The sequence below is a fragment of the Chionomys nivalis genome, chromosome 5 (genome assembly GCF_950005125.1).
Source record: "Chionomys nivalis chromosome 5, mChiNiv1.1, whole genome shotgun sequence".
NCBI classification, from domain to species: Eukaryota; Metazoa; Chordata; class Mammalia; order Rodentia; family Cricetidae; genus Chionomys; species Chionomys nivalis.
In genome coordinates this window covers 79540693-79555206 of record NC_080090.1, presented here as the reverse complement: position 1 = coordinate 79555206, position 14514 = coordinate 79540693, and the positions used below count along the sequence as shown (strand labels likewise).

The window sequence follows — 14514 nt, the reverse complement described above, 5'->3', positions numbered from 1 at the left end:
TAGCTCTCTGTTGGGACATTGTGTAGCATCCTCTCTAGGTCCTCATAGGCATTTCCTGAACTGCTAGGCTGGTAAGGATTATCCTGAGATACCTTTTCAGTCTTCAGAGTTTGCTTTTGTGTTCTTATAATTAGTAGAAACCCTCTGTTGATAGTAGAGTCACTCAGTCTGTGTGCCCACAAACTGGCAGATAGACAGTGTTTCCTGAGCCGCCTGAGAAGTTCAGCCTCTTGTTTTTTTTTCTGTCTATAAGTAGACACAAACTCTAAATTAAATGAAATCCTAGTATTTGGTCCTCGTATGGGGGAAATGAAAGAAACTGGTAGCAGGAGGGTGAAATAGTAGGAATGGCATTAAAAATGATACCGTGCTGTAGAGAAGGGTCAGTACTCGCAGATGTGGACACAGCAGCCCTTAACTGAGGGGAGTTTTCTAGTTAATTCTTGTAGTGTGTTTTCCTTCCTCTGTCATCAGCTTACCTAATGACAGAGTTGTGGGTTTTAGTTGCTTGAAGTAAATTGATCTTGCATTTGAGTTAATTTTCATTTCACTTTTGTCTCGTTCATCCAAGATGCCCTTGGTGTTTCTAATTTTGATGCAAACATTCTATATTTCTGAGCTGTATCATGTCAAAAGTCTTTTTTAAATTACCAGTAGTATAGTAGTGTGCTTCTAGCTGAATTCATTTGCAGGTACGTGCTTAGCAGAGGCACTGAAATGCTGTGAGATGGTCTGATCACTTTGGTAGGCTTCATTCCTCTGTTTCAAGTTCACAATTGTCTAGTTGATCACTTTCTCCTCAGTGCTGGGGTCTAGTCCATGACCTTTCCTGCTTTTGTGATAATCTATTGGTTGCTCTTTTCGTATTTTAGAATGTTTAACAATTTTATCTGTTCCATAGTGTGTTTCCACACTGGCAACTTCCATGCAGACAACACTCACTGATGGCTATTGACTAGTAATTGGCATGCATAGCTAGCCTCTGTGGGGCCCACCATTTCATGTGGGATGCTCTGGACAGTAACATAAAGGGCGTCAGTCAAGCTTTATGTTGTTTCTTTCCACCAGAGGAAACAGTTCTCACATTCTAGTTTCTAACTGAAGTTGAGTAAAGTGTACAGCTAGGCGATTAAAGACACAGGCTTTCAAGCAGACAGCCTGGTCAGATCCTGGCTATCTATAGACGGGCAAGCCATTTGACTTTGTGCCTCCTTTAGCCCAGGTCATAGTGCTGCTTCTGTCCATTGTCCTAAGGAGGTTTAAGTGATCATTATCAAGTTTTAGATAGGAACTTCTTGGTGGTCATAGTAGTGACTTTCAGAAGTAATACAAGTGGAGATGGGGGGCGTGCTGGCTTCTGTTCCCAGGACGAGTCACTCATGTTGCTGCCCCTCTCGGCACTTGTTCTCACAGGGCATACCATGTCCCCTCTTCCGCCTGAGCCTTGGCTTAATGCCCACGGGTTTGGTAATGAAGGGAGAGTTATGTTGTCTCTCCTCTTTTGTGTATTGCTTTTTCAAGTTGTAACAAAGCAAATACTGCCTTATGCTGAAAAACATTTTTTGTTTCCTGCATGCAGCTCTTTTCCTTTGAGTTCATGGAATCCACATCAGAACAATTGTATTACAGTTTGTCTTGTTCTCTGCAAATGATTTGTGATAGATCAAACATGTCTGCGAACTTTATATTAGCTTAATCCTTAGGAATCCTTTGTTTCTCCCAAATACTTGTCTTTTTGAAATGCTCAGAAGCATTTGTACCCCCAGGATGAACACAGGAAGCCTAGAGTGAGGAAGGGTTTTTCCAGAATAAATTATCAATGATTAATGTGTAGAAATTTATTAATTTAGAAAGAATTCTTAAAGTAATGGTTAACTCAAATTTATTATTTTTTTCATTAAAGGAACGAGATAAAGCTGCTAGAATTATTCAGTCAGTTGTTCTCAATTTTCTGACCAGACGACGATTGCGAAAAAAGGCCAATGCAGCTCTGGTCATTCAGAAATGTTGGCGAAGAGTCTCAGCACAAAGAAAGTTGCTAATGCTTAAAAATGAAAAACTGGCCAAACTTCAAAGTAAATCAGCATCACTTATTCAGGTATGATATTCTGGAATTATATTTAAACTGAAAACATCTTCATGTTTCTTTTTAAGCTTAGAAGGAAATATGTGCTCGAATTTTCAGTGACCATCTCTCAAGATTCATTTTCAAATACTGCTGTCCCTTGGTGTGTCAGGATGGGATTGGTCCTGGAACCCCATGCAGATACCCACATCTGGAGATATTTTCATGTAACTTCTGCGCTTCCTCCCATACAGTTCAAACCATCCAAAGCTTCTTTATAGGACCTAGTACTATCGAAATGCTGTGTGGATCGCAGTTGTGTGTATTGCTCAGGGAACAGAGACAAGGAAAGTTTCTGCACATTCGGCCCAGATGCTTGCTCTTTTCCTTGGGTATTTTCCATCTGTCATTAGTTTGAGTTCAAGAATGTGAAACTGGAGGATGTAGGGGCTAATTGCACAATTAACTAAGCACTTGACACCTTGCTGTCTGCTGAAAGCTGCTGTATCTGGCTGACAGAGTTAAATCTCTGTGCCCCTCCCTGGCTGTCCTGGTTTTCTATCAGAGCCTGTAATCTGTGACTCCGAGGAAGTGCCAGCATGCCATGCTAGCCTGCTTTCCTTTTCTTTTTCTGAGAAAAGTACACATTTTCCTCTCCAGGGCTACAACTGGTTAATAGAATGCCTATATTATTTTTCTTTTAACAACAAAAATGTTCCATGCATGGATATCCATTAATTTTTATGAGTTCTAACATTAGTGAGGTATGCTATTACCTTCATCCCTTTTATAAATGCTATCGAAATTTAACCTACAAATGTATCTCTTTTAGAAATTTAAAAACTTTTTTCCTGTCTACTCAAACTGCTAAATGAGTTTAATAAATTGTCTCTTTTGAATCTTTTTAAAAATGAAATACGCGGAAGGTTGCACGGAATAACATTATGGACCCTGGTTTCTCACCGTGTAATACCCATGTCATTGCCTCCTTTACCAAGAGTTAGAATACGGACAGCTTCTTATAAGCTCCTGCACAGCCAGCAAGCTTCTCTACACCAGCCCCAGCTGACCATATACTGTTATACTAACCATACCTTTCTCATATGCATCTTTTCAAAACAATATGAATTAGTTGTGTCTTTTTTTAAACTCAAATGTATATAAATTCTCTCACTTACTACTATTGTATTTGTGAGAATTTTCCATGTTGGGTGTGCTGTGGCCTGGTTTTCACTCTGTTGCAGTTGGACATTTGATATTCCAGATCTGAACTAACATAAGTCAAAGGCTGTTGATTGTGCCTCTTAGTGTGAACACATCTTCATCCTGCTCAGTGAATACCTGGAAGTACAACTGTGGATGTGTTTTTTTTGGGGGGGGGGTTGGGGTATGGGGAGCCTTTTGCATTTTAAGAGATAATGTCAGAGACTTGCTGAAGTGCTGCAGAGCTTAACACAGCATGTAATTTCACACTAACGTAAATATTTGGAAAGCTTCTTAATAACTTTGATGTGTATTAGCATACACAGCAGTTTTAATTTAATTTTATTGATAATTAATATGATAAACATCTATTTTTGGACTTTTATGTGGTGTTATTTCTAGTCTCATAATTTTTCAGTTCGTCTTGTGTAGACTTAGAGGTTTTTGTGTAGTCCAGCCGTGAGAACATTACTGGCAGTATGTTTTGCAACGCTTCTCCCTGACCTTGAGTTTGTTTCACCCCCCCCCCAAGAAAGGCTTTTTATTTTATTTTTTTTATGATTTGCATGTTCTGTTTGTAAATTGGTTGAGGAATGTTTTTACCTTGAGTCCCTCTCTGCAAGTTTCTGTCCATTGCTCTCCATGTTCTTCTTTCCATGCAGTGTTGGCTGAAGTTTCTGCTGAAATCGCCACTGTTCTCCCTGGCTCCAGTGACCTTTGTATTTTGCATTTTTCTGTGGCAGTTAGGGTTGAGCTATTCTTAATGTGTAATATTTCTCTAATATTTTTTCTTTTCTGTTTCATTGATTCCTTTTGTCTATTTAGACTTGCTCTATAGCTTCACTTGAGTTCTGGACAGCTAGTAGCTAGTGTTGTTTTTTAAAAAAAAAGGGGTGCCCCCCCCCCCCCCCGCCGCCTGGCGGGCTCACGGAGTAGCAGCAAGCTCCAGCAGGGCAGGCGGGTGCCGGGCGCCAGCACCTAAGAGGCGGCAGAGTTCCCATCAGCAGGGAGCCACGCAGCGGATTTCCCAACAGGCAGGCGCATGTAAGCAGACCCATAGACACAGAAAATAGCCATAAAACATTTATTGAGGGAGAGAGGGGGAGGGAGGGGGAGAGAGACAGAGACAGAGACAGAGAGAGAGAGAGAGAAAGAGGAAAGGAGGAGTGAGTCAAAGCCCTGTGTGTACACGGGGAGAGAACAGATGGAGAGAGAGAGGCTGTGGAGGTCAGAGGTAAAAAAGGAGCGGGCGTGGCTAGGGCAGGGACCGAAAGAATAACAGTTAGAACTTCGAGGCTTTGTCAGTGACTGGCTGATAATTTCTTCCTATTGTTAGCTTGTTTTTATTTTCTTGCAGATACTTTGCAAAGCAAACATATTTTATCATGGGTCCAAATTTTAAATAGGAAATCATAGAGCGTGTAGAATCCTTAGATAGGACAGTAAATGACAAGTCATAAAACAGAAAAATTCCTTTTTGATGTGTTCTTGAATTGTGCTTACAAGCGTGTCATTGAGAATTTTCGTCTGTTCATTGAGAAGACTGTCCTATAAATACATTGGTCTCAATGTGGGTTTATTTGGCTTGTGATCAGGATTCATAGGCAGAAGGAACTTGGCAGTGTCCTCTCTGTTTTATGGAATACTTTAACATTCCTGTTGATTCTTTAAAGTTCTGGTCATATCACACAGTGAACCCATCTGAACTTGGATTGTTTTTAGTTAAAAGATCTTTTTTTTAAAAAAATTTATTTTATGTGTAAAAGTATATGCTTTCATGTATGTTTCTATGCCATGTGTGTGCCTAGAGGCTGGAAGAGGACATCAGATCCCTTGGAACTGAACTATGGACAGTTGTGAGTGCTTGAGACCAAAACCAGGTCCTCTGTACCAGAAACAAGTGCTCTTGACTGCTGAGCTTTCTCTCTAGCCCTAAACTTGCTTTTAAAATACTGATTCGATCTTGTTCCTTGTTATAGATCTGGTTAAATTGTTTTTCTGATATTTTAATTTTCATTGAGTCTAGATGTTCATCCATGTTTTACCAGGTTATTGGGAAACAGGTCTGTTTGTAATTATTTTCTTCCATCAATCCTTCCCTCTCACACCTCCTCAGGGTGCTCCCCCATACCTCCCAACTTCCTTAATTTCTTTAAGGTCTGGTTGTTGTGTGACTGTTCCTAACTAATGTCTGCTCATCCCAGCTAGTGCACTGACCAGACCAAAACTATTCCAGCCTAGTCTAGTTTAAAGCACCATTGAGTTTATCCAAGGCTTACGGGTAATTCGATTGTTCCTTATATAATCTCGGGGGGGGGGGGGGGGGGGCTTGTGAGCTTGTAAATTTCAGGAGCTTCCTGAAACTTGTTAGTTTTGTTTACTTCCTGAGTCTTAATTAGCCTTCCTTCCTCATAGGATGTTTTGGTTTGGAAGAAAGAACTAAACAGCTATATAGTACCCATTCTTTATGTGTTAGTGTATTCAGTCCCCAGGAGTTTGCATATGTTCTGTTTCTCTTGCTTTTGATTTCTTGCAGTGTTCAATACTGGAGAGATAGAATATAAGAAATTATTTTAGTTTTACTGTATTTGTGTTTTAGTATATGATGTGTTTTCAAGAAAGTTCTGTGGACTGTTGAGAAGAATATGGGCTCAGCATGTTTGTTTTAGAATGCTTTGTTTATGGTATGTCCATTGGTAGATATATTATCAGAATGACCTGTCTTTTGGTAAGATGTGATATTGAAGAGATTCACTATTTCTGTGTTGGGATTAATTTATGTTGATATCCAGCAGAGTTTGTTCTGAGAAATTAGTGCAGCTGCACTTGGTGACTATAAGTTTAGAATTATCTCATCCTTTGGAAGGCTACCTTGTCAGAGAATGGAGAGAAGCCTGCTTGTTTCCTGCTTTCATTTCCATAAAATTACTTTGCTCATCCTTTTGCCCAAAGAGGAAGGAAAGAAGGGGATCAATCCAGCCTCTTAATTTTCAGTTTTTGACAGGGGAATTAAGTCCATTAACTTTCAGAGTTATTAATGGTTAATAAACTGTGTTAATTTCTGTCAGTTAAATAGCTTTCTAGTGTTTGATCTATTCCTATTTCTCATTTGCTTATCGTATGTGCTAGCGTGATGTATTCTATCCTACAATTTCCTATATAAATTGATCTTTCTCTCCCGTCTGAAGAATTCCTGTATCTTTTCTTTAAATCACATTTTTTCATTTATTTTACATACTAAATAGTCCCGTCCCCCATGTCCCTGTCCCGTGTGTGTGTGTTTGTGTGTATGTGTGTGTGTGTGTGTGTGTGTGTCCTGTGCATCCACTCCTCCTCTGTCTTCACTCAGAAAGGGGCAGGCCTCCCATGAGCTAGAACAAAGCATGGCCCATCAAGTTGAGGCAGGACCAAACTCCTCCCATTGCATCAAGGCTAGGCTTTTGGGAACCTGTTCCCTGTGCTGAATTACCTTGTCCTGTAGGTATCTTGTGCAGTAGCGATTGAGTGGTCATAAATTCTTTTAGCTTCTATTTTTTTGTTTTGTTTTGTTTCTTTAATCATGACAGTTTTGCTGGCTGTAGTAATCTGGGACAGCAGTCTCTGTCTGCTAGTACATGGGCTATATTGTTCTCATCTTCTCTCCCATTGTTTCATTGTCCTTTAGTTAACTAACTTGAGTATTCTAAATCTCACACACATTTAAAACTTTCCGTTTTCCTCACGATCCAGAATGTTGTTAAAGCTGCTTTCATGTATTTATTGATCATTTGTTTTCTTTTGAGAACCACCTGTTTTGTTAATTTGTTTGTGCACTTCTTGATTGGACAACCTGGAGTTTGGGTGTTTCCATGTTTGGGTTTTTGTCTAGATATTACTTCCTGTCCAGTTCTGCACTGTTCTCTCTGTTTCTGTCCTTTGCTGTGAAGAAGCTTGGTAAGTTGATGTGATTCCCACCGGGCAAGTCTCCCTCCTCGAGCAGCGTTGGTCAGATCTTACTCAGGGCTTTGCTTATTCAAATCGTTTCATATGAGATGAGAGGCAAAGGTCTCGATTTGCTTCTCTGCTTGTAGATTTCCAGTTTTCCCAGCACCATTCGCTGAAGTCTTTTCTTCAGTGTATGCTTCAACATCACAGTTCACAATCTAGTGGTAACAGGTTCACAGGTTTCTATTTCCCCTGTCCTGTTTTTGGCCTGTATGTCTGTTCTGTGCAGGCATCCTGCTGATTTGGGAGAGGAAGCTATTTTTAGTTGACACACACAATGTTGATAAAATTTCCGTTGTGCTAATAAGCATGGCTCTTAGGACAGGACATTAAGTTAACCTTTCTTAATTTAATATCAGTTAGCATTTTAATGACAGATTCTAAAAGTGATGTCGAAGCTGCTGCACAGCTAGCTGTCCACACTCCTCAATCTCTTTAATCTGAGGAATTTACCAACAAATATCTGTCAGGGATGTTGATTAAAAGCTTGATATTTGCAACTCTGAGCAGTGTGGCTGCTTTATTTTGCTTTCTAAATAGCTAGTAACTTTTAAAGTCATTTTCCACAAATCAGCGAGAGTGTACCTAAATAGATATGATAATCACACGTCTTGTTATGAAGAGAAACAAGGTAGTACACAGATTATCTTGTCTTGAAAGGCAAAGCCCACATGAAAAAAGACAATGATGCTTACAGCAGAGGGGTCAACAGAATGAACCCTTCTGTAGGGTGTGCCTTCACTAAGCATGGGGCCTCACAAAGGACCTTACTAACCAGTAAATCTATAGCCATTGACTTCTTTGACTTTATATACAGTCATCTGTATGTCTCATACACAGAGGATTTGTTCCAGGTCCCTAGCATTGCCAAAGCTCTGTGTATGGACAAGATTGTTATAAAGTAGCATGGTCTTTGCATTTTCACAGCAACCAGTGAACCTTGCATTTCTGGACCGCCTCCTACAATGACTACTCGTCAACATAAAGTTACCGGCTTTAATGTCTAGATCATTATGCCAAGAAATGAGAAAAAAAAAAAAAAAACCTGTAGCCATTAAGCACATTTTCTTTTTTTTTTCTTTCCTTTTGGGACATTTTAACATTTGGAAAATTGTGAACTTCCTGCCGTGGGTGCTGGATCCAAACTTGGGTTGTATGGACCTTGGTGGACGAGCCATCTCTTCGGCATTTAGCACGGTTATTTTAAATCAGAATGCTAGAAAGATGAGCATTTTCACATGATAAGTTCAGAAAGCTACGTATATTTTACTTTTCTGTTCTTACCTTTCTCAGGCTTATTGGAGAAGATACTCTACCAGAAAACAGTTTTTGAAGTTGAAATACTATTCAGTCATCCTTCAGTCTAGGATAAGAATGAAAATTGCTCTTACATCTTACAAACGCTATCGTTGGGCCACAGTTACTATCCAGAGGCGTTGGCGTGCCTGTTTAAGAAGAAAACAAGATCAGCAAAGATTCAAAATGCTGAAATCCTCCTGTCTTGTCATCCAGTTTCTGTTCAGAAGGTGGAAGCGGCGCAAGCTGCAGTTACAATCTAAAGCTGCGGTGACCCTGCAGCGAGCTTTCAGAGAATGGCATCTCAGGAAACAAGCGAGAGAAAGATCCGCTGTTGTGATACAGTCATGGTATAGAAGGCATCGGGAAATGCAGAAGTATATTCGTATTAGATCCTGTGTTGTAGTCATCCAGAGAAGATTTCGGTGCTTTCAAGCCCAAAAGTCATATAAGAGAAGGAAGGACGCTGTCCTGACTCTCCAGATGCACTTCAGAGCCTATCAGAAGGGGAAGCTAGCACGCTCTGACTATCTGCAGAAGCGAGCCGCCGTCCTCCGACTTCAGGCTGCCTTTCGGAGGATGAAAGCTCGCTGTTTACACAGGCAGATTCGAGCCGCCTGTGTCCTTCAGTCCTATTGGAGAATGAGACAGGAAAGATGTCGATTTTTAAACCTTAAAACGATTGTTATCAGATTGCAAGCACACATAAGAAAATATCAGCAATTACAGAAATACAAGAAGATAAAGAAAGCAGCGATTGTAATTCAGACTCATTTCCGAGCTTCTGTTTCAGCCAAAAAGGCTCTAGCATCTTATCAGAAGACACGGTCTTCAGTCATCGTCCTGCAGTCTGCCTACAGAGGGATGCGAGCCAGGAAAACGTTCAGGCACACTTTAGCATCTGTTGTAAAGATTCAGTCATATTACCGGGCTTACGTATCAAGAAAGAACTTTCAGAACTCCAAAAAGGCTGCAATGAAGCTGCAGTCAGTTGTCAGAATGAAACAAACACGTAAGCGGTATTTACATTTAAGAGCGGCTGCACTGTTTATCCAGCGGTGGTACCGTTCTCAAAAGATGGCTGTGCGGAAGAGAAGAGAATACACGCAAATGCGTGTGTCCTGTATCAAACTGCAGGCACATTTTAGAGGCTACCTGGTCCGAAAGCAGATGAGGCTGCAAAACAGAGCCGCCATTTCTCTCCAGTCTTACTTCAGAATGAGGAGAATGAGGCAGCGGTACCTGAAGATGTGCAAGGCCGCTGTTGTCATCCAGAATTTCTACCGTGCCTACAAAGCCCAAGTCAGACAAAGGCAGAAATTCTTGCAGGTCAGAGGCGCAGCTGTTTGTCTGCAGGCAGCCTTCAGAGGCCACAAAGTCCGCCAGGTAATCAAGCGACAGTCTACAGCTGCCCTTACAATTCAGAGGGTTTTTAGGGGCTACAGCCAGAGGAGGAAGTTCCAAACTGTGCTTCGGTCTGCTGTGACGATTCAGAGACGGTACAGGGCACACAAAATCGCTTGTGATGTGAGAACCCAATTTCTCAAGACAAGAGTGGCTGTGGTCTCCCTCCAGTCTGCCTACCGTGGCTGGAGAGTCCGGCAGCAGCTCAGGAGGGAACGTGAGGCCGCAGTGAAGATCCAGTCCACTTTTAGAATGGTCTTGGCCCAGAAACAGTTTAAACTACGGAGAACAGCAGCAATAGTCCTCCAACAGCGTGTTAGGGCATGGGCTGCAGGAAAGAGGCAGCGCTCGGAGTACGCTGAGCTCCGCCGGGCAGTCCTGGTGTTTCAGGCTGCCTGGAAAGGAAAGACGCTGAGAAGACAGATTGAGCGGCAGCACAGATGCGCTGCCCTCATACAGTCCTATTACAGAATGCATGTCCAGCGAAGGAAGTGGAAGACCATGAAAGCAGCTGCTCTTCAGATTCAGGTGTGTTACAGGGCTTACAAAGTTGGAAGAGAACAGCGCTGCTTATATTTAGAAATGAAAGCAGCTGTGATAATTTTACAGTCCGCTTACCGTGGTATGAAGGTGAGAAGAGAAATAAAAGAATGCAACAAAGCAGCAGTCACTCTACAGTCTACGTTTAGAGCTTACAGAAGCCAAAAGAAGTACACGCGCTATAGAACTTCAGCTATTGTAATTCAGAGGTGGTATCGGAGTAGTAAAATTACAGCCCAACAACATCAGCAGTATCTTAACTTAAAGAAAACAGCAATTAAAGTTCAAGCTCTTTACAGAGGAGGGAGAGTGAGAAGGCACATTCAACACATGCACGTGGCAGCCACGCTTATTAAAGCCACGTTTAAGATGCATCAGTCGAGAGTAAGGTACCAGAGGATGAGAGCGGCAGCTGTTGTGATTCAAGAGAGATACAGAGCGTATTGTCTCGGGAAAATTCAGCGTGAAAAGTTCCTGACAACTCTGCAGGCCATTCGAACTCTTCAGGCAGCTGTCAGAGGAGCAAGAGTGAGGCAGACTGTAAGAAAGATGCGGGTTGCAGCAACACTCATTCAGTCGCACTTTCGAAGATACAAACAGCAAACATATTTTCATAGGTTACGGAAGGTAGCGAAAATGATGCAGCAGAGATTCCGAGCAGCGAAAGAAAGAAACATTCAGTCTCAGAGGTACCATAGACTGAGACATTCTGTAATAGTCATTCAGGCTGCCTTTAGGGCACAGAAAGTTAGGAGACATCTAAAAGCTATGCATTTAGCTGCCACTCTCATTCAGAGGAGATATAGAACGCTGATGATGAGAAGGAAATTCCTCTCTCTCAGGAAAACTGTTATTTGGATTCAGAGACAATACCGTGCAAATCTTCACAACAAGTATCAGCAACAATTTCTGTGGGAAAAGGCAGTTATTAAGATCCAGTCGTCATACAGAGGATGGGTGGTAAGGAAAAGGCTGCAAAAGATGCACAGGGCTGCCACTGTGATCCAGGCCACCTTCAGGATGCACAGAGCCTGTGTGAGGTACCAGTGTTTGAAACAGGCCGCAGCTGTGATCCAGAAGCAATACCAAGCACACAGAGCTGCAAAACTGCAGAGGCAGCTTTTCGTCAGACAGAGGCATGCTGCCATGATCCTTCAGGCCGCCTTTAGGGGAATGAAAACCAGAAGTCAGTTGAAGACTATGCATTCTTCTGCAGTCCTTATTCAGAGTAAATTTAGAGCCCTAGTAGTAAGGAGGAGATTCATTGCTCTCAGAAACGCTGCTGTATTTGTTCAGAGGAAATATCGAGCCACCATTCGCACCAAGCGTAAGTTGCACCAATTCTTGCATTTACGGAAGGCAGCCATTACAATACAGTCATCTTATCGAAGACTGGTGGTCAAAAAGAAGTTACAAGAAATGCACAGGGCTGCAGTTCTGATCCAGGCTACTTTTAGAATGCACAGAACATATGTTAGGTTTCACACTTGGAAGCGTGCCTCGATCCTAATCCAGCAGCATTATCGAACATACAGAGCTTTGAAACTACAAAGAGAAAAACTTACCAGACCAATTGGACAGTGGGATTCTGCTGTGGTCATTCAAGCTGCACATAAAGGACTGAAAGTGAGTCAGCTTTTAAAAGAAAAGCATAATGCTGCTGTCATAATACAAAGCACATATAGGATGCATAGGAAGCACCGTTTCTACCAGCAGCTTCGGTGGGCGGCAAAAGTAATACAAGAAAAATATAGAGCAAATAAAAAGAGAAAGCAAGCTCTTCTGCTCAGTGCCAATAAGGAAGAAACAACTCTTACTCGGATGCATTTTCTGGATTTGAACACCACAAAACATATTCAGCAGCAGCATGAGGCTGCCGTGGTTATACAGAAGCATTTCAGAGCCTTTAAAGCAAGGAGGCAAATGGAATCTGAAAGAGACTACCAGGTAAGTAATGTGTCACTGAAGCACCTGCCTACCACACTAGAGTCTCTCTGCCAAATGCATGTGCTAAAGCTGTTTATTGAGCAAAGAAATACACACACACACACACACACACACATTTAATGGTGGTTGACATTATTATAGATCAATTTTGAATGGAAACAAAATGCTAGCAGTTCTACAGACATACCCTTCAGGGCCACAGGAATCAAATGCTGAGGAACTCAGTGTGGAGCACACAGGTATCCCAGCAGGATGTGTACTAATGCAGCTCACTGTTTCTGGAGGTCAGAATAACGGTGGGTGTTTTACTTTGATTTCTACATTTTTATCACATCCTGATCATTGAACCTGTGGAAGAATGTCTAGGAAGAAGAGAGCCTAAGGCTTGGATCTGGAGCACATAAGAGTATTGAACCAAGTCTACATGATCCTAAGAAATAAGTCAGCTAAGAACTTGGTATCAAGAAGCCAAGGATTGGGGGAGAACAGGAAATGTGCTCAAATTTCACATGCTGTGAATCAATAGGCTTTAGTTTTTAATTAAGGGTCGCATCAGCAACATGACAGAAGAGCCAAACTAGTCTCACGAAAAGTTAACTGAATTTTATTTTATGTAAGTAGGCTTGGGAGGTATTTCATTTCACAAGATATTTATAAATATTAACTATAATAGTCCTTGTACCATTTGAATTGTAGATGAACAGTTATTTAACTTCTCTGGTCCATGATTTCTACATTTTGTTGCTATAAAGATTAATCACTTTTGGAATTTTTAATTGGGTAAGTTATAAGAATTATTATGTTAGTGTTGTTGAAATGAAAAAATCTGACTATTCTCTCAAAATTCTGCTGCAGGCAGAGCATTTGACAAATGAATGTGGAGCGGGAGCTGCTGTGCTTTCTCTCCAGAAAGTAGAGCTTATCTTATTTCTGTTCTTCCGGGTGTATTGAGGAGAGTGTGTGTTTATCTGGTTTTAAACAAATCGTTCATAGCTTACCATTTTAAACTTCAGATTAGACTGCTGAAGTGGCCTGGCAGCCAGCCACACAGTGTTTATTATCAAGAGTATACTGCAATACACTATTGCAATAACCCCTGCTGCCAGAAGGCTCAGTGTGTGTCTGTCTGGTAAAGAGGTGGAGTCCAACTTGATTTTTATAATTAACATTTTGTTTCCATTAATTGTATATTAACTGTTATATATGCAATCAATATAACATTAACTGCATAAGATCTTTCTGGTTTGGTATCCTTATTATATTTATATGCTTGATATAGGCTGTATGGAGGAAGCATAAAGCTAGAAAAGACTTATCCAAAGTGGAAGCTGCCTGTAGGATTCAAGCTTGGTATAGGTGTTGGATAACACGCAAGAGATATATAGCTTTATTAAAAGCTGCTAAAATTATTCAAGGCTACTTCTGTGCCAAGCTGGAAAGAATGAGGTAAGGTATTAAAACTCTATGGAAGTGTGTAGGATCCTAGGTAAAGTAATGCTGCTTATTTTCTTTTAAATAGTTGATATGTTCAACTTATCAACTCTTAAAAATAGTGTTTGTACAAAATATATCCTTTTATCTTTTTATATAAAGTATAACGTGGATAGTATAATTAAGTAAAAAGTATTTATGTGATTAATTCAATCCAAAGGGATGAATATAAGGACAACAGATTAGAAAGTATGTGAACTGGCTTAGTGTTGACGTCTGCTTTCTTTGTTGATTTAGCCACTAGCAACACACCTCAGTGCTAGGTTTACAACTGCTCAGCTATGGCTTTTACCTGGACACCCATGATCTGAATCCAGCAGACACTCTACTGATTGAGCAGTCCGGGTTTTGTTTTTGTTTTTGGGTGGGTTATTTTCCATCAACTTTATCCTTAATGATGAGGAGCCTGGTTATTAGTCTGTCCCTATAGAATTTATCTTCCTATTCCTATTTCATTTTAAAAATGTTCATAAAATTTTACTAGATATCCTTTTATTATTTTTTATGCCATAATGTAAGAATTTTTCTATATCCAGAATTGATGAGCCACTGTATCAGATATTGCTTAAATTTCACTAAAGGGC

The 14514-nt window shown here is 40.8% G+C and overlaps 1 protein-coding gene across 1 annotated transcript in view; it reads left to right on the top strand.

Moving 5' to 3' along the window:
- Positions 1-14514, top strand: part of Aspm (assembly factor for spindle microtubules) — a 43534-nt gene that overhangs the window by 19552 nt on the left and 9468 nt on the right. Inside the window, exons 17-19 of the mRNA XM_057770925.1 lie at positions 1904-2098; positions 8546-12439; positions 13719-13885. Of these exons, the coding sequence (XP_057626908.1) occupies positions 1904-2098; positions 8546-12439; positions 13719-13885 (4256 nt within the window). The remainder of the gene's footprint in view (positions 1-1903; positions 2099-8545; positions 12440-13718; positions 13886-14514) is intronic.